The sequence below is a fragment of the Homarus americanus genome, unplaced genomic scaffold, assembly GCF_018991925.1.
Source record: "Homarus americanus isolate GMGI-L3 unplaced genomic scaffold, GMGI_Hamer_2.0 scaffold48088, whole genome shotgun sequence".
In the NCBI taxonomy this organism is placed as follows: domain Eukaryota; kingdom Metazoa; phylum Arthropoda; class Malacostraca; order Decapoda; family Nephropidae; genus Homarus; species Homarus americanus.
The window spans coordinates 1,174,916-1,199,116 of NW_024719965.1; the positions used below are offsets into that span (position 1 = coordinate 1,174,916).

Below are 24,201 nucleotides of genomic sequence, written 5' to 3' on the forward strand. Positions count from 1 at the left end.
GCACGTGGGAAACGCTATCATGTAAATCATCTATTACCGCAATGGTGAATAAGTAATAGCAATTCTCTTATCTACGCCCGAAGGACAAGAAAGTCTGCAATCACTACATAGGTTGGTTGTGCCTGTTTGCGTACGAAAAAGATTTATCAGTGTCAGTCAAAGGTTAAGGTTACAGGAGGCCAATGGTGTGCATCGGACGGGCGAAACAAATGAGAGATGTCTCTACCTATGTCCAGATAAATCCGTTACTGCAGTACTGCAAATCGCAAAAGTTACGAGTCACTGTCTCTATATAAATATTCAACTACCTTCAAAGGCGATGACAACACCTGTAGCTCAACTGATGTTATTTTCATTTGTAAAGCGCCACTTGTCTAATTTGTCGTTGCGCCTTTCATTATTTGACTTCAATGTTAATTACGGTTTTATTCATGACTATATTCTTTTATTGTACAATATAATAGCAAGTTCTTTCGTGTGCAATAACCAGTAGTTATCTTCCTTTGTATGTATAATCATATCAATGATGTATAAGCCAGATTCTCATTAATAGGCTTTATTCAGCAAAGAACATAATTACCTGTAACAAAAGAAAAAATCCACGTGAAAACAAAATAGAAATTTTTTTACTCGGTTACACAATAACAATCATGACAGTCTTCTTTATTATAATGTAGTATATAGTTAGTTGCAGTGTATAAATCAAAATCATTACAATCACCATCTACAAATGTGGGTTGTATTAACACACTGGCAGCCTTCTGTCTGAAAAAAATATTCGTTATGTATAAGTTATATTGATCATGTAGCGGTAATTTGTATGCGGGCACCAGTACACTCAACAAGTCACCCCCTGCATCCTCCGGAGCCTAGCCTCGCACTCAACAGCACACAGTCACAGACACCAGTCTAATGGAACACCGCCACACCAGCAGGGTCACACTGTGAGTGATAGAGGTCTTCATTTTTTTTTATTCTCAGTAGCATCAGAGATAAGAAATGTCATCGCAGCGGTGGTCCTCTTAGTTTTAAATATTTGTCAAAGAGAAGTGATTCTCCAGACACCTTGCCATATTCATATTTTCTTGGTTACAGTTTCACTCTGTTGGTTGTTCACCTTACAGCCAAGTATTTAGGTACGTATAAAAACTGTTGAATATTTTACTCTCCATTTCATCCCCGGGTTGCCTCACCTAATTAGTACAGTACTGTAAATACAATTAAGCTGTTTAATTCCCATGACATCCATATCAGTAGTCATAATAATGCCTCAAATTAGTCTCCAAATAAGTTATTGTTGAGAGGTACAGAGGTCGCTGATGTGTTTGGAAGGTATTGCCTTGACCTGCCTTACTTCCAAAGTCAGGCTTCTTTCTCACACAGTCTTTTTTTGTCCCACGACAACCTAGACATCAATGGACGTCCGCATGAAAGATCCCATTGACCTCCATTGATTTCTAAGCCGCGCGACAAAAAAAAACCGCTGGATATGAAAGAGGTCTGACAACCAGGTAGACAAGAGTTCATGGCACACCCAGGCCACGATACACTCACTGATATACTAGATAAGCAACATTGTGTGTGAATGATTGAAATATAACAACAGCACCCATTACTGTTGTAATATAAAGGAATTATCTTCCTTAGTTTTCAAGGAAATTTTCAAAATTTTATTCAAAGATTCAGAGGCTAACATTTGCGAGAAAATTAGTAAATTGGCGGTATTTGGACCATTTTCATGTGAACATGAAGGTAACCGTCTTATTGAATGTGTAGCTGTAGATGGTAGGGGAGTGTTTTACGAACTATAGTCCACCATTTAAGAAATCAACATAGACGTTGTGATATTCACAAGATAAAGCTGCAATAGCCGATACGCTAATCCAATAGTTTGAGATAATACTATCTGGAATCTAAAGATGTTACAAATCCTCTCTTAAACACATAGCAAAGCAAATCCTTATGACTATGCTGTGTTATGAAGCGTGAAAACCAGAATCCATATAAGTAGGCCTACATAAATTGATGTGTAGTGGGGGGAGTTGAAAGCAAAGAAACCCTAGTCGCCTTTAAGTGAAGTCTCCGGCGGACACCGTCAGTTATTGATATTTTCAGCAAAATTATACAAAACTAAATATTCTTTTGCAAGTGGATACGTTGGTTCTGGGTGTTTGTAAGAGGCATATCTTCCCAGCTTTGGCCGATGAATATTAAAACCTGGCGAATTATATAATGAAAGCGTAACCATCAGTTAGTATGCCTGACTAGATACAAGCTTCGAGTTTTTCAACGAATAATATATTCCCAGTTCCGAAATAGTCAGAGATACAATACAACTTGAGACACCCAGAGCTGCTAAGACACCCCACCCCCCACCCGCGTTCCTCTCATTCCCAGACCTCCATAAAATATCTCTTCCTTTAAATCATCTCTTTAAAAAAATTCCATTGTCTAAGTATTAATATTTTTGTAATACCTACTTTATATTCCTGCTTTTATTTTACCACCAAAACCATTATATTATAAATTATCATGTCGAGAGATAGAAATTACCATTGCAATAATTATATTTGCCGACTAGACATGATACTGACAGCTCTGTCCACTTGTTCCACCTTAATACAACCCATGTTGTACTGCTTCCCTCCCTTATCATATTTATGCATATCAACACCACTTTAAAATATGTATATACTTATAATATAAATGTAAAAAATAAAGAAAATAAATAAATAACGAAATGATAACCTTGGTAACATTCTGATATGTTCTTACTACTATTCCAGATGATACTAAATGTTAGGTAATACTCCCTTGAGTTAAATGTACAGTATTATTAGTTGCCTTCAAGAAAGCTAAGGCTCTCAACTGGCTCAGCCATGTTAATATTGTTATTATATCGAATCTGTATCTGTGTTTTTCTGGCTAAATAAACTGTTTCAATATCATATCATCTGTTTAGGAGGTGCGTAGATGAGTGCGTTTGATGGCTCAACTTTCCGTGATGTATTCGCCAAAACTTGGGAAGATAGTTGTTTCTTAGACTGTACACGCATGGCTGATTTTCATATTCGTGCTTCTAAGAACATATTAACTGTGTGCACAGGTGTTTCCTGCCTCACAGCAGTGGTAGTAATGCACTGACCATTCCTGTGGTGAGGAAGTCACCCGCAGGAGGTAGTACTGTAGGTAGTAGGCAGTTGGCAGCTACCAAACAGGGAGGTACTACCGCCTGGGAAGAATTTTGGAAGCATAAAGTGTTGTCTAATGGTAGACCCTGCTGCCATATGGCATCACAAAAATTGTGACCAAGTCCCAGGTTACTGATCTAACTTTGTGCCTCATTTACACACGATTGCAGGGTCTCAATTGTTTCTCACTCTTGATCTTTTTTTTTATTTCCTTATTATTATTATTATTATTATTATTATTATTATTATTATTATTATTTATTATTATTATTATTACATTTTCGCCACCCCAGGCCCCGATGTGGGTCGGTGACCTGTGCCCGGGTGGTCTGATCCCCGTAAAGAAAAAAGAAAAACACTGTTGCTTCACTCATTCGCCGCCGCCACCTTCTGACTCTGATTACCTTTCACATAAAAATCCCATGATGACACGCTCAAAAATTGCTATAAGAATCTGTGGCTTAAGTGTTAAAAGAAAGTATGAATTATTGTCAGACATAAATACGCGGTTAACAGCAATTATTATTGCTTTCACTTGGGGCTTTGATGTCTCGGGCGTTTTGCTTTAAATTTTGGAGTGACTATGAAATGTCTAATTACTTTTGCAAATATTGGCCCTTGTTAATTTTCTTCTCCCTCCTCCTCCTTTTTTTTCTTCCTCGATTCACACTTGTAAATCACTTAGAACAGGGGTGCTCAACCCATGGTCTGAGGGCCACATATGGCCCTCAAGGAGATTTAGTGCGGCCCTCGAAATTATTAGGAAATTACATAAAAATGAATAAATAAAGGCTTTATTTTATTTTTTAGGAATTAATTTGAAAATTTATATTCAATGATAAAGCCTTTGTGTAATTACCATTCATAATTTGACAAGGTTAATGCTTAATAATTACTTTTATTAATGTGTGGATTATTTACTTAATTTTTCTAAATTTATTCACATTAAAGTCAATGTGTGTGGCCCTCATCACACATTTGGCTATCTAATTTGGGTCACGTAACGCAAAAAGTTTGAGCACCACTGACGTAGAAGGAAGACGCATTTTGATCATTCACATTATTTAACCATTTTTTAATCCTCGTTTACAGTAGTATACCGTATACAAAAAAATGATACAATTTATAGCTTTTCGTAAGATGTTCTACGTAATAGAATTCAGGGCGCTTAATTAATTGTCTGTGCGGCTAATTTATAGTAAAATATTACCACTTGACTAATACCAAATCTCACTAATTTTCTGGCTTATGAAAATCTGAGTTAACTGCTAAAACACACTGTAGTCCGTCCCCTGATAACCGATATATTCTGCCTTTACACTCTCTAGTCTAGTCAGTCTAGTGTTTCCCGGGTCTCCCAAATGCAATAATTTATAAGAGAACAGACCCAAATCGCTATAGCTGTTTCACTGCAAATTGTGTTCTATTTTATATTCCGAAAAAAAATCCATACAAAAATATTAAGATTTCCCCTTTACAGTACTCAAAGACACGATTATTCTGTGTATTATTAAATTTCTTTCACAAAACATCAAAAATCATTCCCGAATGACATGCTTCTTATATCTTATTGCACCCACACACCTATATATTTTTCGAATATGAAGGCACATATATTTCGTAATATTTTCTTTCTCTCTCTGAAATGTTCACAAGCAGAGACAAGCACGCACGCATCCAGGCTGCTTGCACTAGTGACTCCGCGAGGGAATATTCTCGGAGACGAGAACCGACCCGATAATTATTTCAGCGTGGGGTGTGAACAATTACGTAACAGTGTGGACGAATGGTTGCACACACCTCGTGTACCTGTGAGACTTTCTCCACTCACAGATTACAAAAGGTAATCATCAAAATGAAGTGTCTGTGTGATTGTGCGATGGCTTGTGTAGCGACAGTTAGGTGTGGCAAAAATCATACGAGATAAAAGTAATTACGGAAAAATATTTGTGTGTGTGTGTGTGTGTGTGTGTGTGTGTGCGTGCACTGAGTTTGACCCCTCCTCGGGGAAGAACACAACACAACAACACCAACCTCATAATCACATCCAAAGAAACACTCGCGACAAAATTAATGACCTGAAAATCAAACATCACAATACTAATGAGAGACGTGAACTCTTTGCTGGAGAGTTTTGGGACGGCACTGAGCGTGAGCTCATTCAGCACCAGGCTTGACCAACACCGGCGCAGGTACGGATACATTTTGGAGCCCGTACCTGATCAGTACTTTCAACAGTGCGTAACAGAGAGGTGACTGACCACCCAGTGGCTAACAAGCAGATCAGTGGCGAAGAGGATAAAGTGCAATCATGGCGGTTGTAGTGATGATGATGACAACCAGATACTATTTACGTTGTGTGACAGTATCGTAAAATGTTCTACTTTAAGACATAAGATATGAAATTGTGCAACTCAGCCAACCTGGTCTGCTGTGTGAATATCGACAATCATATAATTTAACTCAAGACGCAAAATATGTAAATTTAACCCTTTTACCATTTATCCACAATAACTTGAGCAACAATTATGAAGTCTTTAATATTTCAGTTTAACCAAGGCGAAGTTAGGCTCGGGTTAGTTACTTGGATTACCTTATATAGACTTACGCATAGTCTATTACAGTTCGGTTAATTTAAAAAAAATGATAGGGGCAATAAATTACATGTAATTCATATTCGACAAAAACCCCGTCAATCGATTTCATCTATTAAAATAAATACCACACATACACAAATATACATTTAAAAACGCGCACATTCACTCTCACACATACAGTATACATTACACAATACAAAAAAAATAAAATGTGAATAACTTTTGTATATGGTTATGAATTGTATCCCTGCGTGTGTCACTATCCATGTACGAACATTGTGTGTGTGTGTGTGTGTGTGTGTGTGTGTGTGTGTGTGTGTGTGTGTGTGCCCGCGAAGAAGGACACTGACCTCACCACACAGGTAACTTTGAACAACTCTCTGACTTGTGACACTCCCTCTGCCCCACCTACACCTTGAGCAGGATATTACGCACAATTAACCACAATTAGGTTGTATCAGGGACCAGCAGAGATCTTACCGTGCTTTACATTTTACTTTTACTTTTATCCTCTTCGCCACTGATCGGCTGGTTAGCCACTTGGGCGGTCTGTCACGTCTCTGTTGCGCACTGTTGGCAAGTACTGGGCATGCACCGGCTCCTGAATGTAGCTGAACCTGCTCCAGTGTTGGTCAAGTCTGGCTTTGAATGAGCTCACATTCGATGCTGTTGCAACACTCTCTGATGTCCCGGGTTCGATTCCCGGGCCGGTGGAAGTTGTTTGGACTTACTTCCTAGCCCCCATTAGTCCCTGTTCACCTAGCAGTAAAGTAGGTAACTGGTGTAAGTCGAAAGTTGCGAATTCGTATTCAGGGACAAGTTGTTGGAGCTTCCAATAACTTGAGGACATAAACCTCTGACTCTTCAGGCTTCTACGCCCTTGACTCTTCAGGCTTCTACGCCCTTGACTCTTCAGGCTTCTATGCCCTTAACTCATGAGACATAAAGGCAAGCATGAACTTAGCATGCTTCCCTGTTGGGCGCTGTGAACGCTTCTGCGCTTCACCTTACACAATGATGTAGGGGAGTGCCAAAAAAAAACAAAAAAAAAACACACTCTCTGGCAGGTTGTTCCAAGAGTTCACAATTCTCACTAAAAAAAGGCTGCCCTCACAATTTTCTGGGCTCGTAGCTTCTTCAACCTTTGAGATATTTATGCACCTCAATTAGGTCACCCCTTGCCAGTCTGTAGTATAATCTAGGCAGTTGCAGGCGCTCTAATCTCTCTGGATAACCGAGGTGTCGAAGTGCATGACATTATTAATCAACTGACAGTCCCGAGCATATCTCGGGGACCAGACGGGGTGACAGTACTCCAGGCGGGGAAGCACCTCACTCTTGAAGATCGTTATGAGGGACGGATCGTCTAGATATCTGAACGACCTTCTTATAAGACCTACTAGTTTATTTGCTCCATTTATCTTTTTTTCACAATGGGCTGAGGACTTCAGTTCATTGTCAACATACACACCTAGGCCCTTTTTGCATTCGGTCTCTATTAAAATAGTTTCTTCATCCCGTTGGGACATAGGGTATGCTTCCTTACCGTTGGTACGACCCAGGTGCATCCTCTTATACTTCGTGACATTGAATCTCAGCAGCCATTTCACAGAGATCTTCTTGCAGCTCATCGCAGTCTGTTTGGTTCTTAATTTCCCTGAATAACTTGTCATCGTCCATAAACATGTGTATGGAAAAGTGTATCGCTTCCGGCATATCATTTATGAAACAAACAAACAACAACAGGCCCAATGCACTGCCCTATGGTACCCCACTTGTCACGGATACACATGAGGATTTCATATCATTAATCACCACACTCTATTTGTGATCAAGCAGAAAATAATTGATCCACGCTAGGACACTTCCTTGAATCCCGTACCCTTCCAGTTTAATTCTCAGCCTTTCATGGGGTACGCTGTCGAAAGCCTTGGCAAAAATTAAGGTATATATTATCGATATTGTCACCCTGTTCCAGAATTTGGGTCCAAACATCCAGTACCTTGAGTAATTGTGTTAAGCAGGCGCGTCCCGGCATAAAGCAGTGCTGGCAGTCTTTACAAGGTTGTTTCGAAGCAGGTGTTCCATCATGGCATATCTTACGATGATGCTCTCCTCTACTTTACACAATATGTTGGTCAGGCTCACTGGTCTATAATTATTCGTGGAATGACGATCGCTCGTCTTGAAAATAGGACTCACACAAGCCACTTTCCAACCACTGTTGACCTTTTGCTCATTCAGGCATTTACAGAACAGGAGCTTCAGGGGCTCAACAAGCTCGTTGCACAACTCTCTTAGCACTCTGGGATGCACCATTTCAGGGCCGGGACTGCTATGAACCTTTAGCTTTTGACAACTTATTCTTAAATCCTTTTTTGAGAACACAATGTGGGTCAGCACTGTCAAACCGGCTGTCCTCAAACGTAGGAAGATTGACCGCATCCTCTCGTGTGGACACCAAGGAAAATAATTTGTTCAATGACTCCGTCTTGCCCTGGCCAGAATCTGCGTAACTACCATCTTCAAGCCTCAGGTCCGATACGCCTATCGCATTTTTTTAATTTCGACTTTGCTTAGCGGTAAAACGCCTTTCGGTTTGACTTGACGCCGTTAATAATCCGCCTCTGAGACTCTTTTTCACCCCTTGTACACAGTTTTTCGAGGGTATGTAAACAAGAATTGTTCTCGCACAAGGCGAGTGTTCTTACACACACTCACGCAAGAGACACTGGTCCTTTCCCTTCATCAAAGTGTTACAGGTGGCCGTGACTGTGAGATGGGGTGCTGCCTTCATACCCACAATCACAACCTTGTGGATGGGCGTAACAAACAATACCTTTACGCAACAACTGTTGCTTTACGGGTTGACATTGGGCAAAAATCGTAGGTGAAGGCGACGTGTACGTAGACGTTTGAGCACTGACACCCTACATATTGCTATAGAACTAGCTCAAAAAAGACCCCCGAGAAGAGTTTTATCTCTCATAATTTTTTAGAATGTCGTTGGAACAGTGCAATTACTAACATTGTCACGCGCTTAAAGAACTAATTTGTTGAAGGGCAGCAATAACGTCATTACAACAACACCCCCGAGATCCTCCTTAGAATCTGCGCTCAAGTTGTTCGTGAAAGTTGGTGGTCGGGCAGTCATACTCCCGCGTACGTTTCAGTGTCGTTGGCTTTTCTAAAGTATGATAGTAAAATAATGACTAACTTTGTTGCGATTTCACTTATAATTTTAGAACGAGTCATGAATATGTAGAAGAGGTAATGTTCCAACAGTAATACGTATTATCAAACACGACGTGGAGACACTATAGAGTTTCTGACAGTAATCACAAGGCGTAACTTTTTTTTTTTTACTTATATCCTCTTCACCACTGATCGGCTCGTTAGCCGCTTGGGCGATCGGTCAAGTCTCTGTTACGCACTGTTAGCAAGTATTGGGCATGCAGTAGTGCTTGCCCATTACTTGCTCCATTGCTGGTCATGTCTAGTCTAAAAAGAGCTCACACTCGGTGCCGTCACAACACTCTCTGGCAGATTGTTCCAGAGTTCACACTTCTCACTCCGAAAAAGTTTGGCCTCACAGTTTTCTGGACTTGCGGCTTCTTCAACCTTGAGCTGTGACCCCTTGTGGGGAGAGCGTCCGCCTGCTCCAGGTAAGGACACTCGACTGAGTAATAATAATAATAATAATAATAATAATAATAATAATAATAATTAACGGTTTATTGAAATAGCTTGGCAGCCAGAAGGCTGAAAATATACAGTTACATATTTGGGGAATGGGTTTCGAATTACAAATAATATACAAGTAACATAAGTGATACAAATAAGATATATAATAACTAGATGGGGAAAAGCTCAAACTACAGTGCATTTCAACATAGTGACAGTGCAAGGAGTAGTGTTTACTGGGAGTGAATACACTGGTTTATTACAAGTTATTGATAATTTTTACAATGGTTGGGACTGGGCTGTTCTTATAGCGATCAGTTCGTGCACTTATGAGCTGGATGCGGTTGTGGTGTCGAACAGCAATTCTCGGGCTAGGGATCTCAGGTGGTAGTAGGAGCCGGTGTCGAGGATGGTGTAGAAGCTTCTTACCAAATTTGCAGATGAGGTCGTGGTGATGGTCAGTGAGAGTCGAAAGGGTCAGTGTGTTGAGCGCTTCTTGATATGTGGAGTAGGAAGGGGAGAGAATAATCTTGCAGTAGTGCCCTTTGAGATGTTTATACACCTCAATTAGGTCTCCCTTTGCTCGTCTGTAGTATAAGCTAGGTAATTGCAGGTGCTCTAATCTCTCTGGGTAGCTGAAGTGCCGAAGTGCCGGCACCAGTCTGGACATTTTCCATCAACTGACAGTCCCTAACATACCTCGGGTACCAGACAGGGTGACAGTATTCCAGGCGGGGAAGCACTGTCAATCCAGAGTGTTAGTTTCGAGTCCAAGTAAAAAAGTCACAGAAAAAAGTCACAGGAAAAAGTCACAGGAAAAAGTCACAGGAAAAAAAGTCACAGGAAAAAAAGAAAAGTTAACTATCGGATTCTCACATTTTTTAAGGTTAATATGTCAATCAGTTTCAGTAAAGGAATATGCAGAACTGATGGTAACCTAACCTAACCTAACCTAACCTAACCTTTTTTACCGGCCACCATAAATTAATTGTGCCTTTTTTCCTGTGACTTTTTTTCCTAGCCAAAATTGTGACTTTTTTTCTGTGACTTTTTTCCTGTGACTTTATTACCGGCCACCCACGTCACATACTACACACATATCCCTCCGTGGTCTAGGTTTTTGTGAACCAATTGGGTTAATATAAAAACTCGTTGAGGATATGGCGACACTCGTTTTATTGTGTTATACTAGATATCAATCGCACATTGCCTTCTTGAAGATTCGAACCTGGGACCTATAGACTGTCATCCCAGTACCATTTCCTCTTCACCAACGTAACCGTTAGATTCTGACTGTGTGTGTGTATGGCTTTGATAATGTGACGGTGACGGTAAATTATACTGTACATGATGAAACTATCAATGATATAGCAACCTGATATAATTGCATGATTAAGAAAATTATTAGATTACTGCCCTTCCCTTTAGACAATTTTTTTTTTTTTAAGAAATATACAATGACTTTTGTCTGAGGGCTAGCTAATGATATTCGGAAATGAAAGCTACATACGTAGTGAGAGTTGTACCAATTAGCCATCGCAGAGGGTACTAACCGACCGTGAGTCACAGTCGTCACTAGAGGGCGTAACGGGCGTTACCATGTCACAAGGTCAAAAATCTTATTACGCCAAGTGTGTGAGTCAGCAAAACTCCCAGACGACCGACCACTACGCTCCACTGGTCACCTTCACCCGCCTAACTCACTCACAATACAACATGAACTGTCGTAGTGGCAGACTTTACGCATGAGGGTTTGACGTTCGCCGCGCCCTCAGTTTTTTTTACTTTTACTCTATCCTCTTCACCACTGATCGGCTCGTTAGCCGCTTGGGCGATCGGTCACGTCTCTGTTACTCACTGTTGGCAAGTACTGGGCATGCACTACTCTGCTACTAAATAAATCTTTTACCAGGAATAGACGAATCTAAGTACAGTATTAATGTTAATAGTTACGAACATGCCTTTCTTAAATAGTTAAATAAATGTCAGTAAATCATAATAAAAAATAACATGAAGTACATTAAAGCATTCAGATATAACGTATAACTGGTTCCCTTGTTAAGCGCTTAAAGACCTTCGTTGTTGAAGCGCAGTAATACTTTAACACTATCGCAACCCAGGTATAAAGGTATACTCTTTACACCTTGGGGGAAACGCACATTACTAAGGGCCCGCTCACACCAAGGCCGGAACCACCTGACGTAAACTGTCCGGAGATGGACGATATGCACACGCCGCGGTGGGTATTGTGATTTTCTCAACTTAGCTAATACATGTTACACGACTCACTGTCTTTTCTAGGGAGAGGGAAACTGTCTTCCCTTTAGGATTAAATTTGAAAGAATCGAATTAGATATGATTCGAATACAGTGTGAGATATGTGATGTTAACTTGACTCACTCGTTCGGATAATTTGCTTCAGATTAATGTCCGTTCCGACCTTGGTGTGAACGGGGCGACATACTGTAGATATAGTATGGACAGGGAAAACTGTAAATAAGGGAAGGGAATGCAATACATATTTTTCTGGTACCTTCAGAGACTTTCAGTTCATAAACAAATTGTTTAATTTAACGATGCTAAACAACTTGAAATAATTTTTAAGCAACATTAAACAGTATACTGAACGTCTTTCATGACTGACTGACTGACTAACCAACTGAGAGGAAGTTATTCTCCCGCACTCCCTGACCTCCAAGCGTCCCTCAATAACGCATCTTGGGCTTCATCACCCGCGTTATATTTGTAAATGTTCCACATGGCAGCCTGTTTATGACTTTCTCTTTAAACGACATAGGAGTCAGTCACCCATATGTGCCTCACCGCCTCTTGTGTTCCCATGAGAAAGTGTATATGTGAGGAGGTTCCCCTCCAGTGACTAGCGTCGTTGTGGCCAAGACTCATAATAAAAGCCAGATGAAAGACAATTATCGACTATAGTTATACCTGGAAGTGAATCCCGTAATAGGTTAGCAACTGTCTGAGGTTATAGACTAACAGGTGTGTAAGTGTGAAAGAGTTGCAGGTGTCTGAGCAGGTGTGTGTAAAACTAGCGGTGTGTGTGTGTGTGTGTGTGTGTGTAGAACTAGCAGGAGTATGGTGCTAACCGTAGAGTGGAGCTAGCAGGTGTGTGCATAGCATGTGCGTGTGAAACTAGCAGGTGTGTATGTGATATGTATATGTGGTATATGTGTGAATATAGGATGTGTGTGAGACTGTGTGTACAATATTACAGGGTATATATATATATATATATATATATATATATATATATATATATATATATATATATATATATATATATATATATATATATATATATATATATATGTGTGTGTGTGTGGTACTAACATCAGAGTGGGAATAGCAAGATTTAACAGATGTGTGAAAGTGTGTGGAGGACTAACAGATGTCTAGAACCAGCAAGTTTGTGATATTAACAGGTGTGTAGGGCTAGTTTATGTGGGCCAAATTAGCAGGTGTATAGTATCAGCCGGTGTGTGAAACCAGCAGGTGTGTGTGTGTGTCGGGGGGGGATTTAAATGTGTGTGTTTACGTGTGTGTAGGGAAAACAGGTGTGTAGGGTCAGCACGTATGTAGGAGGTTCATCAGGTGTGTAGGAAAAAGGGGAGCCACGAAGTCGTTGGTCACGATAGAAGGGTCATCACAGGGAAATAGTACATCCATAAGACGAGGTCACACCCCAACGTAGTGTGGTTCCGAGGTGGAGGAGGGAGGCGGGGGTAGCCTTGAAGGAGCAGTGGGAGGAGGAGAATGGAGAGTGAAGAAATGTGATGGTATATAAGGCCCGACGCTACTGGATCTCAGCATAGCCATCGACAGGTACGACCAAGGAAGCATTGTACTGTTTCGTGTTGTGCTCGCAGAGAGGAGAATTGTGTTAGTGAGAATGGAAGGAGGGAGAGATTGGTGTGAGTTAAGAAAGTGACCCGTAAAGAATGTGTAGGATTTGTGTTTTAGTTGTGTAAACAGTGTGAGACTAGAGAAGATGTTGGTGTAAATTGGCGCGAACTGCACAATTTATCTAACATGTGTTCATTTCCAGGCCGAGGTTAAAAGTCTGTGTTCCATTCATAATAATAATAATAATAATAATAATAATAATAATATTAATAATAACAATAATAATAATAATAATAATAATAATAATAATAATAATAATAATTAACGGTTTATTGAAATGACATGGCAGCAAGAAGGCTGTAAGTATACAGTTACATAAACGGGGAATGGGTCACTTGATTGACAAATAATATACAAATAACGTAAGTGACACAAATATGATATATAATAACAGGGTGGAGAGTAGGTCATACTACAGAACATTTCAACATAGTAAAAGTGCAAAAAGGTAAGATTGGCTGGGAGTGAATTCACTGGTTGTTTACGAGTAGCTGATAATTTTTTAATGGTTGGGACTGGACTGTTCTAAGAGCGATCGGCACGTGCTCGTATGGGCTGGATTCAGCTGTGGTGTCGAACAGCAATTCTCAGACGAGGGATCTCGGGTGGTAGTAGAAGCCGGTGTCGAGGATGGTGCAGAAGCTTCTCACCAAATTTGCAGATGAGGTCGTGGTGATGGTCAGAGAGAGCCGAGAGGGTCAATGTGTTGAGCGCTTCTTGATATGTGGAGTAGGAAGGGAAGAGAATAATCTTACATGCCCTCTTTTGCACTTTTTCTAGGTGTTTACATTGTGTGGAATTTAGGGACGAAGACCAGGCAGGGGAGGCATAGGTCAGCTTAGGAAGTATAAATGTTGAGTAAGTACTGAGGAGCTCGGGCACCGGAACTCCGAGGGACTTGAGTTGGCGGAGGAGGTGAAGACGAAAACTGAAGGATTTGACAATTGTACTGCCGTGTTTTTTTCCAATTTAGAGTGTTGGGGCCCAAAGTAATGGAGGTAGGTGACACGGTTGTTCGTTGCCCAATTTTGGAGACTTCAATATATTCTGGAGGGCGGTGTAGCCGGAAGCCGAGTTGTTCACACTGATCCCAATGGTGGAGTCGTCGACAGATTTCCAGCGAGCAGAGGTTTCTCTCAGGGCATCAATGATAAGCATAAGAAAGCAGAGCGGTCCCATCTTGGTGTTTTGGGGGACGCCACAAGTGAGTGACTGAAAAGTGGAGACAGCCCCTCGGAAGCGTATGGCTTGGCGTCGGTCACTAAGGAAGTCTGTAAGCCATGGTATAAGACTTCTTCGAAACCCGAGGTCGATAGCTTTGTTGGTTGTGATTGTGGTTGTGGTTGACTAGGTCAAATGCTTTGGTGAAGTCAATGAAGGTGACAGCCACAGACATCTTACGTTTTTCCAGATGGCGGTGTATATGTAGTCGATGGAAGTTTCCATATTGTCATATTGTTGAGAATCTATGGCGCCTGCAATGTCAGCATAAGTCCAGTCAAAAACGAAACCTTCGCAGATTAAGCTGGGTATTGGGGGTGATGGCAATGGGTCCTAGCTCATTTAAGGATTGTGGGCTGATTGACTTGGGCACTGGTGACGCATATGAGGTCTTCCAGTCAGCTGAGCATCTTGCTTGGCTGAGGGAAGCATTGATGATGGAGCAGAGGGGTTTAGCTAGTTCCGGGGAGAACTCCCTGAAGAGTTTCATTGGAAAGTCAATGAGGGTGGTGAAGCGCTTTAACTTCAGTTTGTCTAGACGTTTTGCTACTTCAAATGCTTCCACTAAGTCAGTGGGAAAGGGGGCTTGTAAGAAAGCAGGGAGAGTGGTTGTGTCAAGCCCGGGGAGTGTCTGGCATATAGTTGCGAAATGGTTGTTTGGTTGCTCAGCTGCATCACCATTAGTGAGATGGCTAAGGAAGGGGAGAGGGTGTGTCTTATTGTTTAGTCCACAGAGTTCTTTAAGCTTACCATACCACTGACTGATGATGGTGTTGCAGCTTGGTTGGGTAGTGAGACTTCTTTGCAGAGTGTATATCACGGATGACATGGTTGCGAAAGGACCTGTGGCGGTTGTGGTCATTGAGATAAAAGGCACTGTCTCTCTGTTGCACAAGTCTTTTGATCCGAGGTGTGATCCAGGGCAAGTCAGCTGGGTGTGATCTGACGGACTTCCGGGAAAGAAGTGGTGGTGAGCTTCCGTGGTGGTGTTGGTATAATTTATCCATTTGGTGTCCACGTCATCCACACTAAGTACTTCAGTCCAGGGTTGGTGAACTATCCACTACCCGAATAGAAGCACTGCAGAGTCAGTAGTCAGCCTATAGATCTTGATGTAGGATCTCTGCACTTGGCTGGTAGTGGCAGCTGGAGACAGAACACTGATAGGTGTGTGCTACACTCGACAGGAGACATTGGTTAAGGTGGTTGGTACTGGTCCACTAAGTCAGTTAAGACAAGGGTATTTTGACCGTGTGTAGGGAAGTTCACAGCTTGTGATAGTAGCAGCTGGTCCTCGACATAAGTAGTGTCAATTTCGTTATAATCCCCACATAGTACTACCTTGGCACATGGGTACCTAACTCTGAGGTGATTGATAAGAATGTCGCTGGTGGGTGAGCGAGGCAGGCGGTATGATGCACAGTATATGATAGAAGCAGTGTGGCGAGGGTGGGCACGTGGCACCACACATGCACAAAATGCCGATAACATTTTCATCATATCAAGGACCGTGTACCTCATGAAATACTTATGATGGTGACAAAATAAATGAATTGCGAGACCTAACAAAGATCATGCGTCAGTCTTTCAAGTGTTTTAGCAGTGGCGTAGAATACCTGGCACATTCCTTGATATTATTCATAAAAATAGGCAAAGATTCGAGTAACCCTAAAGCAGAATATCTTGATGAATTCACCGATTATCCAAAATTTTATCATATTTCTCAACAAGAGATACAAACACATAAACATATCTGTTTGCGTTATACTGATCATAAGTTCTGACTCTTCCCTTTTCAGTGACCACATAAGACATTCCTGTCACAGTAGACAAAACTTCATTACTGACGTGAGATAATTTCCATCCGTATTGAGATTATTAGTACAGTAAACTATCAAATATGGGCAGTGTTTCCTTAAAGTACTGATAAATTCTATAAGTACGGGTCTTACGGAGTTTATAATATCTATATAAACTCCGAGGTGTAATACCCGTACATTTTTTGAACAGAAGGGAAGGTGTTGAGAGTCACACTGTACCTCTGTAGCCTATTGATCACCTTACTATTATAAAAGGTCAAAGTGACTAGAAATTGGTCATTGTAATGTCAGATCAGTCACTTCAAACACTCGTTATGTGGCACCACCCAGAACTCAACACACACACATACACACACACACACACACACACATATTATCTTTTTTTTGGTTAGGTTAGGTTATTTATTCTGTTTTGAGAGGAAATGAGGGGGGAGGAGAAATGAAGGGAAAGAGAAGAATCGAGGAGAAAGGTAAAGAAGTAAAGAAAGGGGAGAAATAGGAAGAGTAAAGAGGAGATAGAAAAGAAGGACAAAGGTTGAGGGAAGATACGGAAGGAGAAAAGAAGCTGACATAGGAGAAGAAACTGAGGTGAGGGAAATACGAAATAGAGAAACAGACTCAGGTAGAGCGAGAAAGAAAGTCAGAAAAGGGGAAGAAAAGACAATTTAGACGGAAGAAGAACATTCCCCTTGAGATAAATCAAAACGAGGGGACAAAGAACCGTAGAGAGAAATTACAAAATATGAAGAAGAAAGGAGAGAGAGAGAGAGAGAGAGAGAGAGAGAGAGAGAGAGAGAGAGAGAGAGAGAGAGGAAATATTGGCGGGGAAGATATTAGTTAAGATAATTGGTTGTTAAATTATTAAAGATGAATGCCTTTGTGATGTAGTATTATCCATATGTGACTATCCATCATCATCATAACTTTGAGACTTCATAGATAAACTTACAACTACTATGACTGGTGTTTGTTTTGGTGTCATTACGGTGTGTGTATGTGTGTGTTTTTGTGTTGCAGGATGGCACCAGTACTAGTGTTAGTGTTGTGCTGGGCGGGCCTGGCTGCCGCTCAGTTCAGGTTTCCGGATAAGGCGAGCGACACGCCCACCCTCAGTTCCTCCACCGCCACCACCACCAAGGCCCCTCTCCACCACCCCACTGTTACCCAGGTCTCAACACCCGCCAAGCCAGGAAACACCAGGTACTGATAACACTTTTTAACTCTGTTATTTTCACGTCATGTTCGTTTTTGTGAGCCTGACATTCTATATTAAGCTATCTATCAGTGATCGAGAATTCCTGTTTGTGTGTATGAACCATAATACTGCGAGAGTGGATGGACAGATTTCAGTGAAACAAAACTAATTGATGGGATGATGGCAAAGAGTTATGGTTGACTATGGAAAGAATAATCTTCAAATCAAGGACATGAATCCAACATGGAGGTGGTAGGTGAGGGTGCCGGGTTATTATTCCTCATGGGCAATTTCGTTACACCAGCTGCAAAGTTTACTTTTATCCTCTTCGCTACTGATCGGCTCGTTAGCCATTTGGGCGGTCGGTCACGTCTCTGATACGAAATGTTAGCAGATACGGGTCATGCACCGGCTCCTGAATATAATCGGAACCTTCTCCAGTGTTGGTCAAGTCTGGCCTTGAATGAGCTCACACTCGGTGCCGTCACAGCACACTCTGGCAGATTGTTCCAAGAGTTCACAATTCTCACTCCGAAAAATTTGCCCTCACAATTTTCTGGACTTATAGTTTCTTCAACCTTGAGCTGTGATCACTTGTGGGGCGGACCATTTATAGTGCCCTTTAATGTGATCACTTAATCCTTGGGTTTTACTAAACTTACTTCTTAAATTTAGGTCGCTGCCACCAGACCACAGGACAGTATGTGTAGTGTTCTTTAGGTAGCTGGCAGAGCAATCCAGGCACTGTGAGTTCGTGTTTTTCATTAATCAAGTTAAGAGTGGAAGGAAGGGTGAAACACCAACCAATAATTTAACTACGTTATTTCCTAATAAAAAATAATGCATTCAGTCACAATACAAAAATAGTTGACCTTCCCCAAGCAATTAGTTAGGTTACCACCACACAAAAATACCCGACCTTCTCCAAATAATTAATTAAAGTCTTCTCTCTCCATACAAACTCATTGACCTCTTTACCTAGGTCAATCCTTCCCCAATATCACCTGTAATTTTCAATAACACCAACATCCTCAACATCACCTGAATAAGGAACATTCAATAATACACATAATACATACAGGTACTGTAGCTCATTTTTAGCACCAAGGTACACACAGGAGGTACCCATCTCACACTCTACTCTTGTTAGGTAGACGAGATCCTTCCCAGGCATGCATAACAAGACTATTTCTGCATCCGGTATCATTAGGTCGCTTAAAGTAGCGACAGTAAGCACCTCAAATAGCACCATCTTTTCACATCCAGGGTACTGAAGTGTGAGATGTCCAGAGATCCTTAGTGGAGGTTGCATAGCGACCATAAGCATTACCCACAACACCTGGTAGGTTTCTCAAAGTAGAACAGTGGATGCTGAGCCAAGCACTCCCTCCGACCTCATTGGTCTCCCTCCGCCCACAGGCGTGTGCACTCGAATGCAAACAAATATGTTTACTGGACTGATGGGCTTTTGTGTTAACACACAACATTACAAATCCTATTAATTAACTTAATACGTTAGCAATAACATTAGGCAAGGCATTAAGATGTATATAAAATGCTAGGTACGCCAAAAACATTCTTATAGCTCTTCTCAGATGAACACAAAAGAGTGAGAAACATTTTTAATGGGGATAAGAGCAAGAGAAAATACTATAGAGTATGTCATAATTGTTCAGCCTCTCCAGGAATACTTATTTACTCAGACCTAGGTGTTGTGTACACAGACTCTGCACTAATACTGTCAGGTAAAGATTCCACGAAAATTATTTTCGCTAGATTCATCGGATAGGAAATTCTAATTTTTTATCACAGGTGTGTTCTTTCTGTAGTGCCAATCATCTTTAAAACAGTGTCTTCCTTGATTTATTCCGCCATGTTTCTTTTCCGTGACTATACAGTACAGCAAAACATCCTGTTCTCTATTTTGTTTTTATTATACTGCAGAGGCCATCAGTATCTAAGACACACAGTCCTAGTAAATGACATACTCAAATATTATTAGTACTTTCTGGTAGCGTCACACTTGTGTCCCTTCACTTAATTCCAGTCCATGTTAATTTATTCCGATGTCGCTTTACAGTTCTATATCACTCAGTCTCATACGACTGTCATTGTTTTGACTCGAGTATTGAGTTCCTGTTTCTAGATACAGATCGGCTAGACTTAAACTAAAGCCACTATTAACTATGCATAAACTTTTAACTGCTTTAGATTTGTTCCTGTGGACTTCCTGGGGCTGTTCACTGACCAGCACTGCCAGCGGTGTTCCGTCAGCGACCAGGCTTTGGCTCACAGGTGTTGTGAGTCCAGCAGGACTTGCTGTTCCTTCACCCTACCTAACAACAGACCAATAAGTCCTCTTGGTCCAGGAATTCAGACATTCCCAGGACAGCTCCAAGGTCATATTCCTGGACAGTTCCCAGGGCATATCCCCGGACACTTCCCAGGAAATGCCCCAGGTCACATTCCTGGACATTTTCCCGGGCAGTTCACAGGACAATTCCCAGGACACATTCCAGGGCACTTTCCAGGACACTTGCGTCCTCCTGCAGTACCCGGACCGCTAAGAGGTAAGATTGGGACGTGCCCTCTGACAGCTGGGGTACACACTAGCTTCAACAAGTTCGGAGGAGGGGCCTGTGTGAATGAGTGCCAGAATGACTTCCACTGTCCCACCCTGCAGAAGTGTTGCCCCGCCAGCTGCTCCTTCGTCTGCAGCAATCCTCAGGAAGGTCAGTATTACACCCGTATAAGATAAAACTGTAAGTTTACAATATACCTTACTGAATACAACTATTTATATATTAATATTGAAAAATCTGCGCACTTTTAAACACAAATGTATAAGTATACTTTCATCAATACATATTTTACTATGTAAATTTGTATATTCCCTCCGACAAGGATATAAACTACACTTGAATGAACATGAACAATCTTTGTAAATGAATGGAATTACGGATTAATTCCGACATTGTTACGAGAATAGTGAATCCAATATTAACAAATATTAAAATTTCATGACACAAACACAACACGGTACACTCAAGCAATCATGTGTAAAAAGAGGTGAGAACATGTTTGTATAAATATAGTAATATATGTAAACAAAAAATTATAGTTTTTATCATAACATTTATGCAGTCAAACAATTCAGTATTAGCACATATTAACACTAAAGCTTGATTGACTGATATGTAAATGGTACACTGACGTCGAAACAGTTTATGTGACGTGTTTGCTTAAAAAACATGGTTTCGTATTTGAAAAATATTATAATATTAAAATACAGTATCGCTAAAACAGACATATATTTATAACTAAATTAAATCCTTGTATTTTCTGGAGGAGGCCAACCTTTTTTATGAAATTAAAACCTACATCCTCTGGGTATAAGACATGTGAAGAAACGAGGATAGGCGGTAGATGCTGTCCTCCCTTACCTTTACCTTTACCCTCTTCACCACTGATCGGCTCGTTAGCCGCTTGGGCGATCGGTCACGGTTGTTACGCACTGTTGGCAAGTACTGGGCATGCACTGGCTTTTTGAATGTATCTGAACCTGCTCCAGTGCTTATCCAGTCTGATCTTGTAAGAGCTCACACTCGGTGCCATCACAACACTCTCTGGCAGATTGTTCCACGAGTTCACAACTCTCAATCAGAAAAAGTTACCCCTCACAGTTTTCTGGACTTGCTGCTTCTTCAACCTTGAGCTGTGACCCCTTGTGGGGCGAGCTTCCGCCAGCTTCAGGTATGGGAGGACAGTCTTAACAGGTGCTGCGAGTTACCTCCGCTTATATAAAGTCACTCAGAGATAAACAATGATGTGTGTTCAAAAGTTAGCTGTACATGCACTCACACATGAGCAACACACCCTTCTCGCTCATCTCCAGATTACAAGGTCACTGACGCTTGCCCTTTCTTGCACCTCGGTCACCTTACCTCACGATACTAGAAAGTTTCTCTTAAAAACCCTGATGGCATCTGTCACTTGGATATGCAAATGTTATTTTCTTCTGCTCGTTTAAATACCATAGCAAATAAAAAAAAAATGTACATATATAGGATGAAAGTTTTTAGTCAAAACACTGCAGAAAGTTATCATCGCCAAATTCTGCTCCAGATATTCTGCCTCAGTTCATATAAATTCATCAATGTTGCAGACGTGTTCATTGTAACCTTTTAACGGCCACTTAAATGTGTAATAGTGTCGTGAGCCATCTTTATTTCGAATGGATTTCCATGAACAAAAAAAGGCAACTGTATAGATAAAAAACAACTGAATAAATAATGGTTATGTTTATGATACCAATAGGTTAGGTCCTATCTTTTTCATTTAAGAGCCACGCCATTCTTCAACTGAGTCTAGCAAAGACGTGAGCTGTATGTATACCCAGTTTTTTACATGTCTTGCCACGCGTATATGCCCCAGTGTATAATTTTATATTTCTTAACACTGTCATTCTCACCCTCAGCGTTCCATCTGACGTCCAAGCCAGGGTTGTGTCCTCGCCCGGGTTTTCACTTCCGCTCAGGAGGTGGCGGGTCCTCTCAAGCCTCCGTTGTATCCACCACTATCTCCCCTGAGAAGGAGGCGCGCGTCCTGGAACAACAGGATGAAAAAGAACGTCGCCTCAGCCGAAAAGAACGCCAAGACGAACGCAACAGGAGTCGTAGATCTACTTCAATAGAGGAGGAAAATGATGAGCATGAGGAAATTGTGAACCCACTCAAACAAGATCGAATCACTCGATCAGCCAACAGAAAAGATCGTGATGATCGACGTGAGAGACTCCTTAATCGCTGGTCAAGGACACGGGATCGGGTCACTCGATCAGCCAACAGAAAAGATCGTGATGATCGACGTGAGAGACTCCTTAATCGCTGGTCAAGGACACGTGATCGGATCACTCGATCAGCCAACAGAAAAGATCGTGATGATCGACGTGAGAGACTCCTTAATCGCTGGTCAAGGACACGGGATCGGATCACTCGATCAGCCAACAGAAAAGATCGTGATGATCGACGTGAGAGACTCCTTAATCGCTGGTCAAGGACACGGGATCGGGTCACTCGATCAGCCAACAGAAAAGATCGTGATGATCGACGTGAGAGACTCCTTAATCGCTGGTCAAGGACACGTGATCGGATCACTCGATCAGCCAACAGAAAAGATCGTGATGATCGACGTGAGAGACTCCTTAATCGCTGGTCAAGGACACGGGATCGGGTCACTCGATCAGCCAACAGAAAAGATCGTGATGATCGACGTGAGAGACTCCTGAATCGCTGGTCAAGGACACGTGATCGGGTCACTCGATCAGCCGAGGCAACTGAAGATGATCACAATAAAGGCGAGCACCAAACAACCAGCAATAAAGGGGTCGCTACCCGCGTGACTCGCCAGGCAGCACAAAACCAGAGATTTTTCTTCGGCGATCCTTTCTGTCGCCCCGAATGTTTCAATGACTTCGACTGTCCTGGTAACCTGAAGTGTTGTTTCCAGGACAAGGACTGCCGCCAGTGTTTCAACCCCACATTCTCTTAACCACTCTTGACAGTCTTACCTCTTCTTAAATGCTCTCTATTGTCTATCTAAACTTCCTCCAGGGTTGTTGTTGTCGTTGTTGCACTTTTCAGGAATCATTAGGCGATCTCCTCTGACATCGTGCCTTTTTAATATAAGGTCAATAACTAGAGAAATAATATTTTGTAACAAGCCAAAATGCCTGTGAACACACAAGACTGTTTCTGTAATATATTTCTGTGGGATGATGACACAATGTAAAAATTTATCTGAAGAAATGTAACCCAAAGTCTTATCTCACTTTCAAAGCTTCATGAATATTTATTTCTGGAACTTTATTTATATAAATCGTATTAATATATTCAAAGCACCAAAACCACTCTATTTGTAAAAAGGATTTTATGTGTTTTATATTAAAATCTTCGAACTAATGTTTTTTTTTTAATTCAACCCTACTTTATATTTTACCAGTGTGGTGACCCCGGGAAGTTGGACTGAACAACAGGGTTAGGAAAACATATCATAAAGATCAGTTGAGCGAGAGAATGTGCAGTGAAAAGACTGAATTCAGGGTAGCAGAGACAGCAAAGACGTTTATTCAGTAAGTCAAAGAACATCTGACACAATTGCTTCACCTTTTTTTTTCACGCCATATTTCTACAGTAGGGCCTCATATTAACCACAGTCCGCTATTCTTAATATTTTTTCTTATCCTAAATTTTATAAGTGAATTATCATCAAAACACCACCGGTCCCAAACTAGAGGTGGTCATGCCGATGGAAGGGGGCCAGTGGCCTGTGTAGGATCACTCCATTTTCTTGATAGTCTTGTCTTGGGATACAATGATTGTTTTTTTACCTTTATCCTCTTCGCCACTGGGCGAAGTGTGAGTCAGTGTGTATTACAATGCCTTGTTGATTGTTTATGGGAGCATGTCTTAGGGCTCCAAGTATGGCAGCTAGCTCAACTTGCAAAGTAGAGCATCCATCTGAGGTTCTCCAAAGTGACGTGTTACCTCCTTCTATAGTGAAGGCTGCTC

At 41.3% G+C, this 24,201-nt stretch overlaps 1 protein-coding gene across 1 annotated transcript; it reads left to right on the forward strand.

The window, feature by feature from the left end:
- The first annotated feature begins 886 nt into the window (after nt 1-886).
- Nucleotides 887-23,592, forward strand: LOC121860351. Its single transcript, XM_042357445.1, has 4 exons — nt 887-944; nt 17,455-17,637; nt 19,844-20,364; nt 22,110-23,592. The coding sequence occupies exons 1-4, from the start codon at nt 913-915 to the stop codon at nt 23,180-23,182; spliced, it is 1,809 nt and encodes a 602-aa protein (XP_042213379.1). The 5' UTR covers nt 887-912; the 3' UTR covers nt 23,183-23,592.
- Nucleotides 23,593-24,201: the final 609 nt, after the last annotated feature.

Excerpts from the sequence above, each read along its gene's own strand:
- LOC121860351 (XM_042357445.1), top strand. The coding sequence starts at position 913 with ATGGAACACCGCCACACCAGCAGGGTCACACT. Across the intron at positions 17,638-19,843 it reads GCCAAGCCAGGAAACACCAG|ATTTGTTCCTGTGGACTTCC; the intron begins GTACTGATAACA and ends TAACTGCTTTAG. Across the intron at positions 20,365-22,109 it reads CTGCAGCAATCCTCAGGAAG|CGTTCCATCTGACGTCCAAG; the intron begins GTCAGTATTACA and ends TCTCACCCTCAG.